Source organism: Ursus maritimus, unplaced genomic scaffold (assembly GCF_017311325.1).
Source record: "Ursus maritimus isolate PB19 unplaced genomic scaffold, ASM1731132v1 scaffold_9, whole genome shotgun sequence".
In the NCBI taxonomy this organism is placed as follows: Eukaryota; Metazoa; Chordata; class Mammalia; order Carnivora; family Ursidae; genus Ursus; species Ursus maritimus.
Window position 1 is genome coordinate 18,973,543 of NW_024427107.1, and position 21,695 is coordinate 18,995,237.

A 21,695-nucleotide genomic window follows, 5' to 3' on the forward strand; every position below is an offset into this window, starting at 1 on the left:
AATTGCCTTATTTTCACCCTTTTATCCACCATACCTGCCACCATGTCCAACTTCTTATTTATTATTATTGTCTATTGAACAAATGAACAAATTATTATTATTGTTTATTGACTCAATCAACAAATACACAAATCTGGAGTTTAGAGCTGTGCATATTTGGCTCTCTTAGAGGAAAAAAAAGTGACTCAGGATAATGTTCAGAGTGAGAATAGTGAGGTGGGGCAGAAAACAGATGCTGGAGGAAAAGGTAAGGAAGAGGAGCCCATGGAGGAGGCAGAAAAGGCAAGCTTAAGTGAATGTGTGAAAACCAACGAAGTACAGGCTAATGTCAAAAGACTTGGTAAACAGAGAATTGGAAAAGGTGAGGGTGACCAAGAGTCACCCCTCATATATAAGGAGAGATTCAGAAAATAATGCCTGGGGTTGTCCACTGAATTTGGCCAGTGTAAAGTCATTGACATTGACATCATTAGGGAGAATGGTTTGTGAAGGGTGGTGGGTAGAGGTCTGCCTACAATCAGTGGAGGGGAGTGGGTTGCAGGTTTGAAAGTGGGATTAACAAATTAAATTCCTTTGGGAGGAATTTAAATGGGAGAAGAAGGAGGTTATCAGATAGTATCTAAAAGATTCAGTCAGTGAAAATTTATTTACTTCTCATTAATTCATCTAGTTAAGAATGAAGTTGATCGGACTTACTGTTCTTTGTGGGAAAGACTCAGTGGTGCATGAGAGTCCTCCTTCTTAATAAATACTGATTCTCATTTGCCCTTAAATTATTTACTTATTGCTTCATTTAACAAACATTCACTGAGCAACTGCTTTGGGTCAGGCAGTGTTTTAGGTGCAAGGCATAAGGGAAATGATGTAGTCCCTGCCCTCATGGAGAGTATATTCAGTTCCAAATAGTTCTTTAAAACTCGTCTTTGATCAGTTTGCTCATCTGAGGAATGAAATTAACCAAAAGACAGTCCCAAAGGAGCTTTAATTAGTTAATGCATTTTCACCCACCATATTCTGCTAATGACATCTTTCTAATTTCTGTGTATCTGTACTTCTAGTTTTATCACATTTTCCCTGCCCTTCTCTCTGAAACAGATGTCTACAGTTATTTATAAGGTGAGACTCACTTCTGAATAGTTGTCTGCCTTAATATCTTAGAAGACAGTGACAGTTCCACACTGCTTCAGCTGATTTTAATTAAGCACTTTGGAAGTTGAAGATAGGGCGGTGACCTCGTTGGTCTCTTTCATACAGTTGTCTTTTTCCTATTATAAGGCTTATAAACAAAATAGTGAGAGTATATATATAATTTGTGATGAAGGAAACTTATGCTTGGCAATTTTTTCTTGACCAGTAGTTACCATTCATGATAGATGATTTCCAATTCTTTTTGACAAAGACTTTTTTTTTTTTTGAAAGAAGACCCATTCTCCTTGGAAATGGTTTAGAGCTGTCACTTATCAATAAATTTAGGAAATTTAGTTTAGGTAACTTAGGAAGTTTATTTACTCTACCAAAATATATCGAACACTCACAGTTGTGCGTGGTGCTATACAACGTAATCGAGTGAGATAAATTGTACATTATCTCTATCTTCAAGGTGCTTATAGTTAGGGGGGAAAGAAACATGTAAATAAATCCTTGCAGTACACAACAGTAGATACCAATGATAGGGAGTATACTAGGTGCTGAGGAAATGGAAGCGCCTGAGCCTTAGACTGAAGACACTGAGGGAGTGTGAGAGAGGAGGTGATGTTGAAGATGGGTCTTAAAGAATGAATAATAATGGGTAAGTGATGCCAGCAAGATGATGGTATAGTAGTTTCTAATGTTCCTCCACTTACGGAAGCATTAATTTGAACAACTATCCATAAACAAAAATACGCTAAGAAAAAAAGGTACTGGGTGGGGGATTATAACCCCTGAGTGGAATAGAAATAAGAAATAAGAAAATATGCATTATATTACCCCCAAATATAATGCTAGCCCAGCATGAAAAGAAACACACTCCCCATGGGGAAAGAAGAGTGCAGTGAGCACCCAACTTCATCACAAACCCCAGAACCAGGCCCACACCAGTGCCAGGCCAACCCCCATGACCTCAGGCTCCAGATGGGCTCCTATGGAACCCTGTGGACCTGAGCACCAAGCCTGCCTGGCTGCTGACCCAGACATCAGACTTATTCATCCATAGATCCCACCAGATGCCCTCTCTTACCCCAGAATCTCTGGATGGTCTAGCTGATAGAAAGTTTTCCCTGCTGAAGCAAGTTTATAAAGACTGGAAGATTTGCCTACTTTTTCAAATGCACAGACACAAGACCATAAGGATCTTGAATAATCAAGAAAGCATGGCAACACCAAAGTAAATTAATAAATCTCCAGTAACTGACCCTAAATAAAGGAGATCTATAAACTGTTGGACAGAAAATTCAGAATAATTCTCTTAAAGAAATTCAGTGAACCACAGTGCAAGCAAACACAGACAACTAAATTAGGAAAACAATGCATGAACAAAATAAGATGTTCAAAAAAGAATTAGAAATCATTAAAAAAAAAAAAAAAAGAAGCCCTAGAGTTGAAGAATACAATGACTTAACTGTGGAATCTAATAGAGAGAGAGCTTCAACAGTAATTTCGACCAAGCAGAAGAAAAGAATCAGTGCACTGAAAGACAGGATATTTGCAATTATCCAGTTAGAGGAACAAGAAGAAAAAATGATAAAGAGCGAAGAGAGCCTATGTGAATTATGGGATACCACTAAAAGAAACAACCTGCACATTACTGGGGTCCCAGAAGGAAGAGATGGAGCAAAGGTCAGAGAGCTTATCTAAAGACATGATTGCTGAGAACTTCAAATCCAGGGAGAGATTTGGACATTCATGGTTATGAAGCACATTGGCCCTCCACAAGTCTCAACACAAGAAAGATCTTCTCCAAGACACATTATAATAAAATTGTCTAAAATCAAAGACAAAAAGGAATTTTAAAATAGCAGGAGAAATAATATTCCTCATGTACAGGAGAATTCCCATAAGGCAAACAATGGATTTCTCAGTAGAGACCTTGCATGCCAGAATAGAGTGGGGTGCCACAGAACATTATGTTAACAGAAATAGGTCAAAAAGAATTGCGATATGTCTCACTTATAGGTGGAATCTAGAAGAAGAAGGAGGAGAAAGGGAAGAGGAAGTAATGTATGGGCATGGGTCTGCACTTAATAATACTATGTTGAACAATGGAAATATGCTTAGTAGAGAGTAAATGGAGAGTAAACAGAGAAGAAATTTTAGGTGCCTTCGTCACACGTAAAAAATGGTAACTGAGGAGAGGATATGTTCATTAGTTTGACTAGTAATTATTTCATTCTGTATGTGTATATCAGATCATCATAGTGTATGTCTTAAATATATATAATTTTTATTTAAAAATTTTGAAGAATGAATAACAATTATTATGATGTTAGCTAATATTGAGTAACTGGCTGTGTATTAAGTACTATACTAAGGGCCTTGAATTTTGCAAAATTAAGGGAAGCACAGCCTTTTTTATAGATCTAGTATAAAAGTATAAAAGCTAAGAGTTAGACACTTAAAATCTTAATGTAATTGTGCTTAATCATGTTTATTTTCATCTTTTCTTATTTATAACTGAACAAGTATTTTGCTGGATCCTTTTTTGCTACAGTCATTTAGAGGTGAAACAACATTACTGTGAGTCTTGCAGGGGACACTGTGAATATTTTTCTCTTGATCATAGTTGTCTCTTACTGAAGCGGGATCGTTAAATATCTTTCCTCTCTAATTATAAGTTCTGATGATTGTTAAATACTTTCCTTTAAGTACTATACTTCAGTGTTAATTGACATGTAGCCTAATATTTATAAGCTAAAAAAGAATCTTTCCCACAAATAATCCTCTTAAAATGTGCATAATAATGGCTTTATCTATAAATTAAGACATTTAATATATTTCTTGGGGCACCTGGGTGGCTCAGTTGGTTAAGCGTCCAATTTGTAATTTTGGCTCAGGTCATGATCTCATGAATCATGTGATCAAGCCCCATGTCAGGGTCCACCCTCAGGCAGGAGTCTGCTTGAGATTCTCTCTTCCTCTCCTTCTGCCCCCCCCTAAAATAAATAAATAAATCTTTAAAAAATATTTAATATATTTCTTTTCTTCTTCAAAGTCAGATAAATATTTGCTTGGTTGATAGTATGGTAACTTCAACTCCTTTACAGCTCGAATGAAATAGAGTTCAGTTAACTTCAATACCATACCAAGTATTAGATGCACTGTCTTTGGTTATGGGATTACAAATTTTTTAAAAGATTTTATTATTTATTTATTTATTTATTTGAGAGAAAGAGCAGGAGCAGGGGGAGCAGCAGGCAGAGGGAGAGGGACAAGCAAACTCCCTGCTGAGTGAGGAGCTGGATGCAGGACTTGATCCCAGGACCCCAAGATTAGGACCTGGGCCAAAGTCAGATGCTTAACCGACTGAGCCAGCCAGTTACCTCAGGGTGACAAATTTTTTTAAAAATGGTTCTCTGTCCCCTGAGAATATGCAGTTTAGCAAAGATGACAGAATGAGTGCAACCCGACATCGTATAGTGAGATAAATTTGTTTCAGTTTGGAAGTTCTCAAGAAGATGTCATATTTGAGCAGGGTTTTGAAGGATCAGCAGAATCTTGGCAAGCAGAGGAGGTGAGAGGGGATTCCAGACAGATAGTATAATATGAGAGAGGGTGGGGCAGTTTTCCTAAGGATGGATGTGGTGTTGGGGGAATCCAGCATGAACATGACAGGGCAAAGACAGAGATGAGAGTTAGGAAGGGAAGTCTGTTGGTAGATTGCTCAGAGAGGTCTTGTAGGCCCAAATTGTAGGCTTTGGATACTGAAGAAATCTAAATGACTTTAAGCAAGGTAATAAAATATTCGTCTCTGTGCTTTGGAAAGGTAATTTTGAAGGCCAACCTGAGTCAAATAAGGATGTGGAGGAGGAGAAGCTGATCTGTCAACTTCATGTCAGTTGAGCCTTTTATGGCTTTAAACCTAAAAAGACTTATGATTTTAAATCTAAAAATTATCCTTTAATATGGAGGTGCCAAACTTTCTTGAGACATAATTGTTGTCAAATTAAATACACTTAGTTTAAAAATAGAAATATTGCTTGACTTTACTGTTTGTCCTGGGTGTAATGAGATGTTTTGTTTTTAATATAGTTAAACTTTATTCTTGGAAAGGCTTTCTTTTTTTTAAGATTGACTTTTTCTGTCCATTTCCACAGAGATTGTGCTCTGTAGTAGCAAAGTATGGTGTCACCATTGGAAAATATGTACACACGCAGCATTTTAAGTCCATATATGTATGTATGTTGCAGGTGTGAGAAAGAAATATCACCCTTGCAGACTCATGAAAAGAAGAGCAAAAATCAGAATGCAGTAAAAGAGTATTTGGAAAGCAGACAGTTGGATTTTAATACAGTGAAGTCACTGATTGAAGGTTGTCAAAGGAAAAGAGTGATAGGAGGGTATCAACAGCAGTAAAGAGTAACAGGGCATAGCCCGTTACACCATAATTCTGTTTCCAGGGCATCAGAGAAGTCTCAGAGAAATCCTTTTTTTAATGTGGGAAAGTCTTGCCCTGTGCGGTGACACAGATTGTTTCTTTAGTCTTCCAGGAATTTTTTCCCCGACACTAATGTAGAAATGGAGCTGTCCGTGGATACAGGCAGTTCTATAAGGACTATGACCTTGGGTGCTCCATTTTTGACAAGCCAGAAGACAGATTTATCCAAGCAAATCCAAGTTTATCTCATTAATCCGGACTTCTGTTCATGTAACTTTTAGTAAAACACGTCCCGGAAAAGTCAGGGCTAATGCTTGTGGCCATGGAAGTTGAGTAAGGGTAGGATAGAGGTACAAATTAACATTTTCCCACCTACTTACTCATCGTGTATTTTTTTTACCCATATATGGACACAGGTTAAACCTGTCTGGTGATTTTCCTTTATACAAGAAATCAGTGTCTTTTAATAATATTTTCTGTAGAATTTTTTCTAATTTAAGTGCTACGGTAGGCCAATGCAGCTTAACAATAATTCTTACCAGACACCCAGTCACAGCTATAGTCAGCTGCTATGTCATTTTAATAATGATATATCTAACCATACCAATGACTAATATCCATAATTGAACAAGCACTGTTATAATTCTTTTTTTGAAATGCAGAGTAACTGCTAAAATCTAAAAGCTACCTTATACAGTTTAGAATATTTTGGGATAGGACATGATGCTACGAGAAGTATAGATGAGTCTGGCCAAGTAAGAAATTTTCATAAATTATTATAAATAGTGATCTCATAGGCAATGATCTGGAGAAAAAACAAGAATATAGCAGAGAGCTGAGCTGAATACTATAGTTGTTCCTCCTTATTTATGAAGCACCCGTGGCTCTTATGCCTTAATCAATCTCTTTTGGATTGGATATCCTCCAACATGCCCAGAAAAGGCAGGGGAAAAAAAGGTGCCAGATGAGAAGAATGTCACTGTTGTCACTGATTTAACCTCTGTGTATCCATTATGACAAAATTAATAGATTTAAATATTTTACACCAGGCTGTTGCATTGTCTCTCTTTGTGTGAACACCTGACCCTTTGACGTACCTGCCAGACCCTATAGAACCATGATCCTAATTCTTTACTCAGTTGAGAAAACATTTTCCTAATTTTTTAAATAGTATATTAACCTGCATAACTCTACATAAACTAATGTCAGTGTTCCCCAAATTCATTTTCTTTCTCTCATGGCAAACATCAATTCCCTATTTTCATTACCATGATCTTATTTTGAATGCCCAATAATTCTCTCTGTTTCTAGGTTTTCTTGCGGCTCTGAAATCCCTAAACGTTCATATCTTCTGTGTCATGTGTTTCTTTCCATTTATTTTTACTTGTTTACTGGTAGCTAAGTGTTTACTGTGTCGTGCTGCTCTCCACTGTTTAACAAATTAATTATAATTCTTTAGCTTGGTATTTGATTTCCTCACAGTATGGATCCAGCCTACTTGCACCACATTCTCTCTCCCTACCTTACCTGAACCTGCTTTTCAACCAGACTGGCTCCACCCACTTCTGTATCTGTTCCGCCGTTCGTGGTGTTGCCTCCGTATGAAATGCTGCTTTCCTATTTTGACCAGTCCAGAATCCCATCCATCTGCCAAAGTCCCACTCTTATGCCATGTTCTTATTTATGTGGCCTTGCTTCTTCCTCATGTGAGTATATCCCAATAACTCTTTTCACCTTTAAACTTACCTGTCAGTTAGTCCTACCTTGCACTATAGATACCTGTGTTCCTGTCTCCTCTGTTAGATTGTATGAGATAAATGCCCAAGATTAGTTTCACTCTAGTTATTTGATTTGGATATATTTTTACCACTAGCGTATTATAACTTGTGACATTATCACCTCTTTCATTGGTATTTTATTCTACAGGGACTAAATGAAAAAATATTATCATAATGTATCAATTTTATATGGCAGAGTTAATTTACACAGTTGACAAGGAAGTCTGATGTCTGCTACCCTGAAAGGAAACTTACTCTCCAGCCTATATAAAGTAGCAGCAGCACTTTCAAAACGGTCTTAATAAGATTTGCTACAGGAGACAAAGGACCATGACTTCATTCTTACTAACCTCAGAAGCATAATAAACTATGGTCAGTTTGGGCATTAATCCAATTTTGCCATTAACTTGCTCATAAATTTTGATTAGGGGGCATTGTAAGACTTTCATAATTAAGGGAAGTGCATTAGAAATTTATTTCCTGTGAACAGTTTGTCATATTCTGAAAAATACTGAAGTTCTGTGAATACCTGTAAACCTTAGGGATGGTAAAATAGGTAGCTGAACAGACTTTTTTTCTGATGGAGAGTACCTAATATTAGTTGCAACCTCAAGTCTAAATTTTTATTCTAACAAATAATTGGTTGAACTAAAATATATGTTGGCCATGTAAATTTCTTAAGAGTAACAAAGTGGCTGAATTTCATGGTTATTTCCTCTAGACTTCATCAGCACATGCATATATTTTATAATGATTTCTTGCTTTCTTTAATCATAAATAAACAAATATTAACTATTTGTACAAGTCTGGATCAGTAAATTCACTTAATTCTGTGTTTGTAGGAGGCCTTTAACTTCTGAGTATTTTGAAAGGTGCAGTTATATCATTAGATGCTTTTTCTATTTTAGTTTTGCTATATAGCAACTTGGAAAAGACTAAGGTTTCACTTGATGTGGGCATTTATACATTTTAAATTTATAAAAGTTATAAAAGTTATTTTTCTACTGGCTCTCTTCATAAATTTTTTTTTTCTCCTTTAAGGATTTTGCCCCATTGGAAATTTTAAGATATCTACCAAATCTTTTTTTTTAAGATTTTATTTATTTATTTATTTATTTATTTATTTATTTATTTAAGAGAGCACAAGTTTGTGGGGGGAGAGGAAGAAGCAGACTCCTGGGGCTCGATCCCAGGACCCTGAGATCATGAGCTGAACTGAAGCCAGATGCTTGACTAACTGAGCCACCCAGGTGCCCCTTTGCCAAATTGTTTTAAATGAATTAGAATCCACATATTCCTGCTCTTAACTGGCTGAACCAGTGACACCTTTTTTTTTTTGAAGGAATATCTGTTTCTGAAAGCAGGAAGAGTGTTCAATGTGGCCAGCTGTAGGGGAGGTTTCCGTAGGGGATAGTAATGATCTACGGACTGCTTCTCCAGGATATTTTCTTTCCCAAACAATTCGGGGTCCAGAAGGGCTAAAGTGTCTACAACCAACACATCTGATTAAACCATTTAAATGACAGTCTTCTTTATTTTTTTTAAAGATTTTATTTATTTATTTGATATAAAGAGAAAGAGAGCAGGAGCAAGGTGAGGGGCAGAGCTAGAAGCAGACTCCCCATTGAGCGGGGAGCCTGACGTGGGGCTCGATCCTGGGACTACGGGATAATGACCTGAGCTGAAGGCAGATGCTTAACCGACTGAGCCACCCAGGCGCCCCAACAGTCTTCTTTAACCTAAAGAAAGGTTCTTTTCTTTTTAGACCTGAACCACTATTTGTGCCCTAATCAGGGAGTTATGTAGATTCCAAGTACCTACTTTAATTGTCACTTTTTATATGTATCCAAAAATATTATAGGTGGCCTTAGGGGAAAGAAAAAATTTTTGGTCTTATATTTATTCCTTGCTATACCTTAAAAATGCTCCAGGAGATGCTTCCTGCTGTGTGCCCTTGAATAGTAGTTACTATTGACTATTGAATGCATCCTATTTGCTTACCACAGTACTGAGTACTTCTTATTTTGATTAATAGTCACCATTATGCTGTATATATGTTAGACAATATTAATATACATTGTAAAAATGAGGTACTTGAGAGCCTGGGAGGCTAACTAATTTGTTCCCCGAACTTGTGCACTTCTTTTAATTGCTTTACTTTCTCTGCCAAGCACACTTGAGGAAAGGCATGAGGACGTCGGATCGAGGTATCTCTGCGGGTTCTGGCTTTGAAGCACCACCTTCGTTCCAAGCGTATAGAACTGCTAGGTAAAATACAAAGTCAGAAAATGTACAAGTGACAGCTGAGCTCATGATTTATCATCTCAGTGGCCCACAAATCAAAAGAAAATGCAAGTAATGAATTGTGAACTGTGCTGAGGCCTCTGGAGGTGGCCAGAAGGGCCAGTACAACTTCTAGGCTAATAAGAGATTGAAGTCATTCTACGCTAGGTGGAGATCCAGAGCCAGCCTTATAGTTTGAAGCCAGGACATAGAGAAGGACTTGTCTGCTTCTGAGCAAGGAGGAGAAACCTGCTGCCCACTACTTAAGATGCCAGGAAAGGCTTATATGGCAGGAAGAAAGCAGCCCCGCCAATAAACTGGGAATTGCACTGGCTCACTAATGTGACTGGTAATAATCCAGATGTCAGCACAATGTGATACTCGAATTATCAGTATGAAACTGATTATGTATGGGTGGTTCTGGGCACCAAACGAGCACAAAATCATTTGTAAGAGAGGATAATGAGAGATAGGGGTTGGAGGTGTATCAAAAAGCTAAATAAAACTAAATAAAAAATCTTCTGACTTCAAATGAACCTGCAAAACAAAATTCCAAAGCACATGAGAAAGCCTAACACTAGGAAAGAGTCAATGAATTCGACCATTGAGAAGAAATTTGACTGGAAGAAATTAAAATATTGAAATAGCCTGGGAGAGCAAATTTTGGATGCTCAAAAAAAAACCAAAGGATTGCCATCTGTAAAAAGGTAGAAAATCCTGAAATAAAAACAGTCAGTGATTTATTTATTTATATATTTATTTATTTATTTTCAAATACTTATTAAGATTAGTCTATGGTCCACACAATGTTACAGGTGCCAGAGATGCGGGAATGAACCCAAGTAAATAAAAACCACATCCACACGGACAGTTTACATTCTCCTGGGGAGCTTACCTGTTAGTGGTAGAAATGAAATAAGAAGAGGCAGAAATCTCAGAAGTGAAAGAGAGTCATTGAAATAAAATTCCCAGTAGGAAATATAAACTCTAGGCTTGACAATGACAGATTTTTTCATTTGGAGGCTACTGCTTAGAAAATCACCTAAAATGCAGTCATGGGAAAATAACATTGTAAAAGTGTGTGTCCATGGAAAGAAAGAGAGAGAATGAGAGAGAGAGAAAATATCAGATTATGTGAAGAAATAATAACTGAGATTATTTTAGAAGTGAAGGCAAGACTCCTCATGTTGAAAGGATACTCTGAGAACCTATCTGGATAAACAACAATAAATCAATGTCTAAACACTTGGAGGTAAAACTTCAGAACATTGAGGATTAAAAGAAAATCTTTACCCATCGAAGAAAAAATATAGACTAACCCCAAAGCAAAGACAACTAGACTGAGAGCAGACACCAAGAGCGGTATGGAGGGGGGAAATGTCCTGTAATTTGGATTCTAGAATTTAATGCCGATATATACCACTGACACGCTGATCAAACATAGTAATAGGATATCCAACTTTTAAACTGAATATTTCGAGGAAGCAAGCCTAGAAAAAAACGTGTGGATTAAAAAAAAAATAGTAAAGCAGAATTACAACTTCTAAATGTCATCAACTTTAACTCTTGCTATAAAAAGTAATAACTAATTTCTATGTAAAGAAAGTTAACATAATAAAAAATTTTTTATAAAAAAAGAAAGTTAAGACTAACACAAAAGAAAGAAATACATGCAAGAAAAAAAGAAATGTAGTCAACAAATATATGCAAATTGAAAATAAAAATACTAAGGTTGAAATTCTCATAACATCAATGTGAACAAGCATGTGGAAGAAAGATCACAGCTGTTTTTTGGTCTGACAATCCACTTGGGCCAACTGTGTGGGTGACCTTGTAAAGCATGGTAGTGGTAAATGCCAGCTTCTGGATGGTATCTACCTTGGGGAGGGAGAGTTTGGAACAAGAATGGGAGTGGAGAAAGGTGGACAAGAAGGGGCTCACCTTCTGTATCTGTATCACCTGTATCTGTAATGTTTCATTTCTTTAAAAGGTGAAGCTAAAGTGCCAGTGCCAGGATCTGTTAAAGCATGGCGGTGCATACCTGGATTTTCATAGTATTAGCCTACATGTGTACTTGTGTAATTGAAATGAGAAGCCACTCAGAACTTTCAGGAGAACATGAATGTTTATGCACAACAATGAGGCTTATAAAACAGCCAATCTTCTGGTAATGAGGCCAGTTAAAACCCAGAGTTTTTGTCAGGGTCTCTAAGTCCCTACCTACAGACTCTGTCCCTCTGACCTCTCTCAGGTGCCCATTCATTCTAACCTAACTCCAGCCCCGTGGCATATTTTTGTACCTCACACAAATCTGGCTCATTTCCTCTTCTCATGCCAGCCATCCTCTTAGATTATTGTTATCTCTTTCTGACACTGGGGGATGTCTCGAAAATTCTAAAATATCTCAAATGCCTTTGATTTTGCTCTTGGTCCACTGTTCTTAGTAGATGCTGACTCCACCAGCTGAATGAAACTATGTTTTCTTTGCACTTGGTGGTGGTCAATTTTAGAGTGCTTTATGCCACCACAACCCAGGGCTTTATGCCACCACAACCCTTGTGAGCAGAACACGGCCTGGGGTGACTGGGGTTCTCATATTCCTGACAGCTTTGTGGCTCAGGAGTAACAGGTAGCTGTGGGATTTAGGGTGAGGGAATAATTTTCCACCCTATTGATTTTTCTACCAAGCACACTTGAGGAAAGTCATGGGAACATCTGATCAAAGTATCTCTGTGGGTTCCAGCTTTGAGGCACGACCTCTGTTCCAAGATGGGAATCTTTAGGAGTTCAAATATCAATGATAATGAATAATAACCAAGTTTGGATGCAGAACTGTTTTTAAATTTTTGTTCTTGTTTGAATTTGTATTTGAGAAATGAATAAGCTAATTCTCAGTAAGAATGAGCCTAATGTCCACTTTGGAAGCGACTCTTAAAATTTTCCTAATTTAAAGTGTAAATATTGATTAATCCACGTTACCTTATCTTAAAAAGACAAAAATAAACATCATTACTAGGGACAGTGCTAATGGGAATAGCAGTGTACATGTGTGTGGGTGCACATGCGTGCATAGAGAGAGACTTTGGGCATACAATGCTCTCTCACTGATTTTGCCCACAACTAACGCATTTGATAATAATCTGACGGTATTTTGAGGTTCTAAATGGTGGTCCAAAACACCAGTCTAATCGGTTTTATTTCAATATCTTGTCTGACAACCATTCTAATATTATGGAACTTATTTAGGTACATCGATATTAAGTGTTCACTTCTTGAAAATAATTCACTTCATCAAAAATAGATAGTAGATTAAATATAACTTAAATGTGTGCTGTCTTCATAGGTCATTTCCTTACAATTTCAGCTTAATATTGAGCCAAGAGCTAAGCAAAACTCAGCAATATTCTTTGGAAGTTGCGTTTAATTATTGCAGGTCACTAGGATTCAACCTCGTGTATTAAAATACTTGTGCCAAATTGCATCCTGGTGACAAAAAGAACTAGTGTATCCTTCAAGAGGGTCTAACTTCCAGTCTGAACATAGCTTAGTGGATGAAAGAATTCAACTCAATGCTCTGTTTGAAATTAGTTTTTTGAGCATTACTTTTATAATCTTGAGTAATAAATGAAAACTAGCCAGTAGTCACAAGAAAATATATTTCTTCAACTTTTGTAACAATATTAATTATGGGAAATATTAATGAGCACTTACCCTGTGCTATGTACTGTTCTAAAGGTTTATATGCTGGAAGCAGGGGCTCCATCTCCCAACCCTGAGATCATGACCTGAGCCAAATCTGAGTGCGACACTCAACTGATTGAGCCACCCAAGTGTCTCATTAGTCATTTTTTCTTAATGGAAGACAATTGACTTTTTTTTTTGCACTCCCACCCATCCTTGTGCCCAGCTTGGTTATTCATTTGTCTTCAAAAGGAAGTCAGCGAAACTTGCATGTCTTCATGCAGCTTAATTTTTCTAACAACAAATGATCATTTATTCCTTGGATTCTTACAGGGCCTTCTACTTGGACAAGTCAAATTCACCACCAAACTCCACATCCAAAGCTGCCTATGTAGATAAGGTAAAAAGAGATGATTACATTTATTGATGCCCTGCCGTTTACAGGCCTCCCTCACTTAATTTTTCTGCTGTTGTTCTTAGACAATGTGTAATTACAAATATTTGTAGTCTCCAATTCTGTCACCTCCACAATGAAAATATTTTAGACTCTTCATTCAACATTATAACAATGGTGAACTGTATCCCATCTAAACGCATTTCTTCCTACGAACTGTGTTGGTCTCTACGTTCATCACTTTTTTTCTGCAGCTAATGAGGCCGCTCAACGCTCTGGATGAACTTTATCGATTGGTAGCCTCGTTTATCAGATCCAAGCGCACGGCTGCCTGCGCGAACACAGCCTGCAGCGCCTCCGGGGTGGGGCTGCTGTCCGTGTCCTCGGAGCTGTGCAGCCGGCTGGGGGCCTGCCACATCATCATGTGCAACAGCGGCGTGCACAGGTATGTGTCCTGCCCCGCCCTGCCGGCCTCCCTCGAGCCCGGTTTGATTGCGGGAAATGATAACGGGAACCATTCAAAGCACTCAGATGTATTTGGAATAAGCTTTGGGAAATCAGATCACAGTGACACAGTATTTTCTGGCTTTAGTTTTATGTTCAGTGACTATTCATACAAATGAATGCTATCGCACATTTCTAGCACTGTAGCTTATCTGCTCAGAATCTTAGCACCCTTGCATTGATATTACAAGATTTATACTTTAGCTACAAACTTGTACGTTGCTATTATTCCATGTAGGAACTTGCCTGGTAGGAGCTGGCAAGTAGCTAGTCAAAACCTTTTTTCACTGCGCTTGATGGACATTCCATCTTCAGTGGTTTGGGTTTCTATATCCCATGGTTGTGAGGTAGGTCCTGTCTTGGGGTTACCACTGTCTTTCTACTTTTGGCAAAATTAAGTCCAGGAGTCCACACGATATACGTTCCTGAAAATGGCAGGGGAAATCTTAGATGGGTTCAGGGCAGGTGGTTTGTCTTAGGCAGCTGTGTTCGGTCTGGGGCAGCCAAGGTAGGCTTGTGAACTCACATAGCTGCATCAGCTGCAAAATGGGAGTGGAGGACCCCGTGTCAAGTCCTTCCCCATAACCACATGCTCCTCCTCTGTCACCTCACCATTTTCACAAGGAAGTGAAACCATGTAGTAAAAATAATAAAGCAGAATTTGGTCCTCATCGTAATCTGAGTAGGCAAATAGTGTCCTGTCACCCATCATAGTCCCTTCTTGGAACTGGGCCAGTTAGATTTTGAGGATGGTGGTATTGTTTAGTCAGATTTACTTGGTACTTGACCTAGGCAAAGGACTACAGTTGGACTACTGGCCGTGTAACATCATAAAGTGATGATGGCTCATGTTAGAGGCATAAATACAGCATGAACAACAGGTGACAAAAAAGAAGAAGATATAATAAGATGACATAATAAGAAATAACAAATAGACCTCCACTGCAAGAAAGTGTAAATGACCTAGGAAAGTTACAGCTGAAAATCAAGATTCAGAAGGAAAACAGATCTCTGAGATGGGTAGACCTTTCCCTGAAGAAGGTGATGTTTGAACTGGGTTTTGATGAGTCAGGGTGGAGAGGTAAAAAGTGGGGAAAAAAATGATCTGCGGCTGCAGGTTCTCATCTGTAAAATTCCATTTTGATTTGGTATGCCTGAATTCTAGTTTTCAAGTCCTACACAGCGTGTTCTTGCTTACAAAGTATGGCAAAACCTTATTTCTCTGAAAGGAGCATTGTATTCTGTGGTTGACAAAATATACAGAATTTTCTCCTTTATTTTAATGGCTGTGTACTTTGTGCTCTATTGCGAGCTGTAATAAGCTTAATTGAAAATATCATCTGCAACCAAATGAATAAAATATTATTTCATAATTTGTTTACTAGCAGAGAAGTGATCTCTCCCTTCTGATCCACTCATGTTCACTCCTTCTGTTCCCACTTATTCATTCACCCATTTGTGTATTCATTATTCATTCACTCAGTAAATATGCAGTGAGCACCAATTATGTGCCAGCCCTGCTCTAGTTGCTGGGGATACAGCACTGAAAAATTAAAGTCCCTGTTCTCAAATAATGTGCATCATGTTGGGGGGAAACAGATGATACTGTAAACAAATAAATATGTAATGCGGTAGATGGAATAAATAGAAAAAAGAACAGAAGTCAGAGGGTTAGAAAGTGACAGGATGGGAAGAAGGGGTAGCACCATCCAACAAGGGATTTCATCAGAGACTTGTATGAAATGAAGGAGTGATTTATGCAAATATCTCAGAGAAAGAGCATTCGATCCTAGGGAGCAGCGGTGCAAATGGGGGAGCTCACATGGGAGCTCAAGGAACTGTACCGAGGCCATTGTGACCTCAGCCAGCTATCGTTCCCTTGATTATTGGTGTTCTTATTTTACCCTGGTGCAAGATCATAGTTTTCTGAGGACTGGACACATTACGACCTTGAAGGGGACGATTCAAACTTCGAAACTACAAGCATACCCTCTTACCTCCACATTAATTTACTGAAAGTTAATGCAATTAAACTGCATTTAAGCCTAGAACCATGACCAGGTTGTCCCAATTATTCTCTCTGCTATCCCATGAGCAATTTTAGAATCTGACTAATGTTACCTGGGAGAAATAGATTGATGTCCCACAGCTGTTTTATAATTATCATATTCGTTGATTGGTGTGTTAGGACAGCAAGTAACATTGAAATTTCAAAGTAGTTTGATTTTTTCCATTTCTACTGTTCAAAATAAATGTAGCTTTACTTAGTTCATTTTAGAGATATTTACTGAGGTATAGGCACAAATACTCCATGACAAATGCTGGATTTTAAAGTTAACACTATTTGAAAATGGTACAGATTTATTTTTCTATTATGCAGAATAAAATGGGAGTTTAACATTATCTTTTAATCTCTCAGTGAAGGCTATGTTTACATTTTTCGTGATAATAAAATGTACTAATTTATATTGGATTTGGAAACCTCACTAAAGACTGTTCTTAAAATAATTCTTCCATAATTATAATCCAGACAGCTAGAGAGAAACCCAAGCTAGACCCACACCTGCACTCAACATTAAACATGGAGGTTTACCTTCAGGTTCTGACAAAGGGGAGAAGTTCACAATGCGAATCAGAATAAATATTACACGAACTTTTTTTAACGTTTACTTTCAAAATCAGCATGAGAAATGGTCAACAATATGGTATCCCCATTAGACAGTCAATTTCCTGCCTAGATTTCTGATTTTATTTGCAAAATAAAAGAGAATCTAAAATATTTTTAGAGTGTTGAATGATTCTGCATATGTTTGATATTAAAGAGAAGAATGTGGTTTTTCAGAATGAAAAGGCAGATTTAATTAGCATTAATGTCTAGATGTTTTAATGCCAACCTGAATCGGATGGCAGAGCCGCATGCAACAGTGAATGCGAGATTAGCCGGAATAGAATTCAGGATGAATTATTAAAATCTTCTCATAGCATTTAGCCTGGCTTTGTTTTTATTAAATTCTTTTCCCTAGGGAATTCCTTTGTGTGTATTACAATTCTACTGATGAACTTCTACTGCCCACACTCTCTTAACTATTCACTTACGTCAGTTCTCTCCATTGTTACTGGATGATGCAAGAAGAATAGGACTCTCTCTTCTTAAAAACAGGTTTTTGCCTTTTAAACAATATAAACTTGATGTTAAAGGTAGTTTAACAAATGGAACGTGTTTATAATTTCCTACCCTGACATGCCTTCTTTCAGGTTCATTTTGTGTCATCTCTTGCAAATTCCATCAAGCAATGCACAACTGAACATAGTTTTATTAGTAAATACAGTTCAACAATCTGCTTTATGCTCATAACAGCTCTGTTTTTCCAAAACGTATGCATAGACATTCTCATTATCACTTTTATTTGTTGCAGAGTTAATCCAACCAGTTGCTATGCCATAGTTTACTAAATGATCGCTCTAGTGGTTTATCTTCCTTGTCTGTTGCCCATAGTGCCTGCAGAGAGGCTGCTCTCATTATGTAGCTGTTCGGATTTCAATTTTATTTTCCATTAAGTTAAAAGAAGAACAAAAATATCCTCCAGATAGAATTACTGTGTCAAGGAGTTTCAACCTTTGTGGTCAGTCATTGTTCAGGTTCCCGAAAGGATCGTCCTCACGTACGACGCAACCAGAAGGTTAGATAGTCGGGTGCTACTTTCACCGCTTGCTGGTCTGCAGAGGCTATTTGGATCCATGTATCGATTGTGCTTCTCTCCTAGATGTACCATATGTCACTAGTGCTTTAGTTTACACTTCTTGGATTAACAAACACAAACATTGGCATTGAATAGTTTTTGAATTTCCTTTTTGATGAAGATTTACGCCATCGACTGTCTATATACCTGCTTTACAGACAAAATTGGTTTTTGTCAAATTGAACTTTTTAAATTATTGAATTGGCCTGTGGCTTTTAAAGTTCTCTCTTGTACTCCGGCCAACTATTTGTTGCAGGCAATCCAAAAGCATGTAAACAGGGACTCTCAATTTCCCTTTTATTTCAGACTGCAGCATCCTTCCATTCAACGCGGTTATTTCATTTTGTTGTAGTTCTTTATTCCCACCCCAGCTTAATAGCCAACTGTTTTTCTTTTACTAGCATAAATCAGGATACTGCAAATGTTATAAAACCTGAAGTCATGAGTCTTTCTGTGTCCAAAAACACAGATGTCATTTTCTTCCCACTACATTAGCTTCTGCTTCCTGCACGAGCAGGAACAAGTGGGTGGAATTTTCCAGAGGCTACCTGAAAGGATATGTCAAAGAAACTTCTACTGAGGGCAGGAAATCTAAGATCACAGGTTTTCCCTCTAAGGACTTGTTCCAAAGAGTTTCTGTCCACAAACTCTCAGTATCTTTGAATAATTGGTTTTCAGTGATGTGAGAACCTTGGTACGGCCTTGCAGGAAGGTGCGTGGTGTGAGCATAGGCCTTGTGTCTAATTCAGCCTGTGAGGGCTTTGAACCCAAACCTTGGAGATCTGCACCCATAAATTACATTTTATCTTCATGCTTTGTTGTGAGGATAAATCTCTTCCAGGAAACAATGGCCTGCATTTTTAGGTAACATACCTCCCATTCACTCCTCCAGTGGGTGTTGTGAGCAGCAGGACCAGGCGGGGCTCACTGCATCAGGGATTCACCAGCACCTAACATTAGTCAGCGTCTTGTCTTCTGATTAGAACCCCGCACGGGTGTGGAAGGAAACAGTCTGCGGCAAGGTCTACCTGTTCTCATTATTTAAAAACCTATTGAGAAATATCAAGCTAGCTACCCTCTGTGCATTACGGTGCTAGACTTCTTTTTTTCTTAATACATTGTAGAGTTAGTTTTAACATATATAAAGTTGTAGGAACTCAGAGGCCACGTATACGTGAAGCTTCTAACTTAAGAGGAGTTTATTCCCAAGATGCATTCCTTCATTAGTTCTGTGGAACTTGAGACATATTTTCACATGTGACAGCATTACCAGTGGTGTCTGAATCTTCAGTCAGCCGTCTCTTCCCCTCCCTGACAAGCACTTGTATAATCCATCCTGTGGCCACACTATAGGACCCAAAGTATGATTATAAACATTTATTAGGGAAATGAAATCCGGGAGTTAAAATATAAAAACAACTGAAGAGAAGTATGTATTACTAGTTTGGTTCATCAAACAGTTTTTATTTCAAATGAAGTGTAATGACTCCCGGCTCATATAAGCAATTAAAAAAAAAAAATTTTTCAGGTAACTATCAATTAGCAATTTTAGAAACCACTTTTGTTGAACTTTGAAGGACTTAGCAATATTTTATTCTGTCATAACCATGACATCAAAGGACAAATTGACAGATAAGCCCAGCTTCAAGAATGCAGAATCTTATAAAAGTGGGGCACTCAAGGTAACCTGACTTAGGTAATCAGAGTCCTAATAGGGCGGATGATAAAGCTGCATCTTTTTCCATTGTGCGGTGAAAACATCAAGTAAGATGAGTAGATTTACTCTGGGGGTTTCCATCTGTACGTTAGATTCTAGGTATGGGAGAGAGAAAAAATTTACCATAATAAGCATATGTAGGTTTCAAATATACCCATTTATCTTTTGTTCAAAAATGACTTGAGAGATTCAATAACAAGATGAGTGGAAATACTTGAATTTTAAATCTCCAGAAAGGGGGCGCCTGGGTGGCTCAGTCGTTAAGCATCTGCCTTCGGCTCAGGGCGTGATCCCAGCATTCTGGGATTCAGCCCCACGTCAGGCTCCTCTGCTGGAGGCCTACTTCTTCCTCTCCCACTCCCCCTGCTTGTGTTCCCTCTCTCACTGGCTGTCTTTACCTCTGTCAAATAAATAATCTTTTAAAAAAAATAAATAAAAATAAATCTCCAGAAAGAAGCATTTCTGCTAGCTCATGATCTCAGGATACTGCACATTCCCAACAAGTTCTAAAATTTTGCTTTGTTGGGGTGCCTGGGTGGCACAGCGGTTAAAGCGTCTGCCTTCGGCTCAGGGCGTGATCCTGGCGTTGTGGGATCGAGCCCCACATCAGGCTCCTCTGCTATGAGCCTGCTTCTTCCTCTCCCCCTCCCCCTGCTTGTGTTCCCTCTCTCGCTGGCTGTCTCTATCTCTCTCAAATAAAATAAAATCTTTAAAAAAAAAAAGTAAATAAATAAATAAAATTTTGCTTTGTAGGAATCTGAAACACATTAGTCTAAAACACTACTTTTATATAAGGATAGTAGTAACAATGACAGAAATGACATTTAAAATCGCCATTAAGGGGCACCTGGGTGGCACAGCGGTTAAGTGTTTGCCTTCGGCTCAGGGCGTGATCCTGGCGTTCTGGGATCGAGCCCCACATCAGGCTCCTCTGCTGTGACCCTGCTTCTTCCTCTCCCACTCCCCCTGCATGTGTTCCCTCTCTCGCTGGCTGTCTCTATCTCTGTCGAATAAATAAATAAAATCTTAAAATAAATAAATAAATAAATAGCCATTAAATATAGCTGCAGTTATGATTATTTTTCTTTAACAGTTAAAATTTGATTATATCAATGCAACTATTCTCATTTGTTTGAAATCTAATAAAATTAATAATGTATCAAAACAAACAAAAAAAACATGTGAAAATATAAAATTGTGCTCTAATCTTTAGAAGAGAAAAAAATAAAATTCTATTAGAATGGGGCTCTGGGAGAAAGACAAAATATATTCTACTCATGATAGGATAGAAGTATAAATCTTAATTACCCTGCCAAACTCATAGGAGCAGAGGATAGAATGGTGGTTAGCATGGGCAGGTAGGAGGAGAAAATGGGGAGATGTTGGTCTAGGGATCCAAAGTTTTAATTTTGCAAGAAGAATAAGTTCTGGAGATCTAATATACAACAGTGTGACTGTAGGTAAAAATACTGTTTTGTATACTTGGACATTTGCTAGGAGGGTAGATCTTAAGTGTTTTCACCACCAAAAAAAAAAGAGCAAGAAGAAAAAGAAACTGGTTATTGTGAGGGGTGATGGATATGTTGCTCAACTTCATTGGATGAATATTTAATAATGTCTGTGCGCATATATATATATATATAATCATCAAATTATATACCTTGAACATATATAATTTTTAATTGTCTATTAAACCTCAGTAAAACTGGGGGGGAAGCAAACCCAGAATTTCAAATTATGCTGAATTGTAAAATAGGCAAATGAAAGCCTCCACAATTTATGCTAATTTTGAAAACCAGATAAATAATACAGGTATTTTTTCTTAAAATTATAAGAAATCAAATATTTCAAATATGATAGAAGTTGGATTCTTTTATCTTTCTTTCATTATCTTTTATAAAAATTCTTTACCTTAGAGGTGGGTCAAATTTGCATATATATTTGTTTTGTTACCTAGATTTTTCTTTTCAATTGACATGAACTTAATAAATTAGTATATTAAATTATTCTGTAATTTTAAAATGTC

At 37.6% G+C, this 21,695-nt stretch overlaps 1 protein-coding gene across 1 annotated transcript in view; it reads left to right on the plus strand.

The window, feature by feature from the left end:
* PREX2 (phosphatidylinositol-3,4,5-trisphosphate dependent Rac exchange factor 2) overlaps positions 1-21,695 on the plus strand; it is a 272,900-nt gene that overhangs the window by 220,800 nt on the left and 30,405 nt on the right. Inside the window, exons 36-37 of the mRNA XM_040625832.1 lie at positions 13,648-13,714; positions 13,963-14,153. Of these exons, the coding sequence (XP_040481766.1) occupies positions 13,648-13,714; positions 13,963-14,153 (258 nt within the window). The remainder of the gene's footprint in view (positions 1-13,647; positions 13,715-13,962; positions 14,154-21,695) is intronic.